At 39.5% G+C, this 2,644-nt stretch overlaps 1 protein-coding gene across 1 annotated transcript; it reads right to left on the bottom strand.

Moving 5' to 3' along the window:
* Nucleotides 1-1,343: 1,343 nt before the first annotated feature.
* LOC109005857 lies at nucleotides 1,344-2,342 on the bottom strand. The gene has a single exon (XM_018984929.1). It carries the CDS (start codon nucleotides 2,340-2,342, stop codon nucleotides 1,344-1,346), a length of 999 nt encoding a protein of 332 aa, XP_018840474.1.
* Between the last annotated feature and the right edge of the window lie 302 nt (nucleotides 2,343-2,644).

Raw genomic sequence — 2,644 nt, 5'->3', positions numbered from 1 at the left:
CGACTTGGTAGAAAACAGTTTGTTATCATTTTTTGTCCATATCAGCATGTCCAAACCTGGTTTAGATTTATAGATATCCTCTAAAATACTGTCTAGATTATCCGAGCCCACTAGCTGGAGAATAAAATCCACATCCCAACTATTAGATAATTTGCAGTCCTTAACTTTAAGGAGATGATTACCCAGAATAGGCATATCATTAGCTAAAGGACCTCTCTCCCGCCATTTATCATACCAGAAAAAAACATTTCCTTCTTTTAGATGCCACTTAGTGTTATCCAAGACCAAAGGAAGAGTTTTAGCAATCATTTCCCAAAACCTAGTACCCTTAGTTGGATCAACCAGAGTCCAGGGCTTGGCACCCACATACTTACCCTTAATAGTGGATTGCGGGACCTGTAGAACTGCAAAGAGATGGAGGGCCATACTAGAAAGAACATGCTGCAATAAAATAAGTCTGCCACCTGCCGAAAGAATTTTTATTTTCCAACCTGATATTTTCTTTTGAACTTTAGACACCATATCTTCCAGATACACTTGTTTGAGTCAACCCAAGATAATAAGCACGCCAAGATATTTGAAGGGGAAAGATCCTTATGAAAATCTAGTCATACTTAATAATAGACTCTTACTGCGGGAATTTTTTTTGAGCAGTAAATGACAGATTTAGAATGATTAATGCATTATCCTAGCCAACTTTCATATTTATGAAGCACAACTAAAATCTCCCGGATGGCTTTAGAGCTACCATTAGAAAAAAGCAACACATCATCAGCATACATAAGATGAGAAATTATAGGCGTACCTCGGGCCTGTGAAACTTGACCAAATTTTTGAGCCTCCACACTTTGCTTGATGAGTCGAGAGAGAACTTCTTGTAGAATAAAAAATAGATAGGGGGAGAGGGGGTCACCTTGACACAAACCACGACCCCCTTGAAAAAAGCCTTTAATAGTGCCATTCATCATAATAGAATACTAAGGAGTCGAAATACAGATTCTGATAAGATCACAAAAATTAGGAGAGAAGCCAAAACAGCAGTCCACTCAATCATAAGCCTTAGCCATATCCAGCTTAATCATGATATTACCACCATGGGCCTTCTTATTAATGGAATGTACCATTTCCTGCGTAATACTAATATTCTCAAAGATACTTCTTCCCGGGATGAAAGCGCCTTGTTCCCATAGTATCATTCGTGGGAGGAAACCTGTCAAGCGATTAACAATGATCTTGGAGCATATTTTATAAAACATCGAGCAAAGACTGATAGGCCTGAACTTATCAAATCCAGAAGGATTATCAACCTTTGGGATTAAGATAAGAAAAGAGGCTATAAAAAATCATGGAAGCTGTTTAGAAACAAAAAATTCAGATATGGCTTCCAAGACATCCTCTTTCACTACCTCCCAATAACTTTTGAAAAAACCCGAACCAAATCCATTAGGTCTTAGAGCACTATTAGACAGGCTAGAAGAAAAAGCTGAGAAAACTTCTTTCATAGTAGGAACTGAGCACATAATAGAACTATCAGAGTCTAAAATAACAGGTGAAATAAGAGTCGACAAGTCAGGTAACAATCTAGTCGGCATGCCTTGCAGAAAATTAGAAAAGAAATCCACTGCTCCTTGATGAAGACTCTCCGGCGAATTGAAGACCATCCCATTCGAACACCTCATTTCCACCGCTCTTTTACGCCGTTTATTGGCAAGGCAAGCATGGAAAGTGTTTGTATTTCGATCACCTTCCCCGTGCCATTTTAACTTAGAAATTTGAGCCAATCTTGTTTCTTCACGGTGAAGCCAAGTATCTAGTTCCGAAGACAAGACAAGAAGGTCCCTCTCCGTTGCTTCATCCCAGCTTTGATGTAGCTTATTTTCAAGCTCTTCAATGTGACTCTCAAGAGAGTTAATATGCATAGTGGTATGGCCGAAAATATGTTTATTCCATTCCCGCAAAGCCACCTTAGTATTCTTCAACTTGACTGCCAATTTAGTGAGTCCATGACCAACAACAGGCACAGACCATGCCTGGCGAACACACATTAAAAACTGCGGATGATCCACCCACATTTGTTGAAACCAAAAAGGCGAGAGGCCATAAGAGAAAGGATCCATCTTAAATACAATATCCATAGGAGAGTGATCGGACGTAGTGCGCTGAAGATAGGAATATATTGCATTTGGAAAAGAAGCGATCAAAGGAACATCCATCAATACCCGATCTAATTTTTCCCAAGACTGAGCAAGACCCGACTGCCCATTGCACCTGGAGTATGTTTTGCCTTTCGATTTCATTTCAACCAAACCACCCTGATGGATCCAGCCATTGAAATCCTCCATCGCGACATTGGGATGAGGACAACCACCCCTTCTCTTGGAATTATTATGAATAATATTAAAGTCTCCAACAAAGAGGCAAGGTTCCGAACCCATAGACTAACAACTTAGCTCCTCCCACAAGCTTTTTCTCTCATACATGCTGCACTTAGCATAGATAATATTACACAAGAACTGATAAGAACCCGTATTCACACGAAAAGAAATAAACTGCAAGCTTGTCCACACCACTTGTACATCAAGAACGTTGTCCCAAAAAATCCAAATTTTACCACCATCAGCTACATTAGATATAAACGAATCAA

The sequence above is a fragment of the Juglans regia genome, chromosome 13 (assembly GCF_001411555.2).
Source record: "Juglans regia cultivar Chandler chromosome 13, Walnut 2.0, whole genome shotgun sequence".
NCBI lineage: Eukaryota > Viridiplantae > Streptophyta > Magnoliopsida > Fagales > Juglandaceae > Juglans > Juglans regia.
Note: the sequence above shows the minus strand (reverse complement) of the source record. Positions and strands in the feature narration are given on the sequence as shown.

Bases quoted from the DNA above. Each gene is read 5' to 3' on its own strand.
- LOC109005857 (XM_018984929.1), bottom strand. From the start codon at position 2,342: ATGGAGGATTTCAATGGCTGGATCCATCAGGGTGGTTTGGTTGAAATG.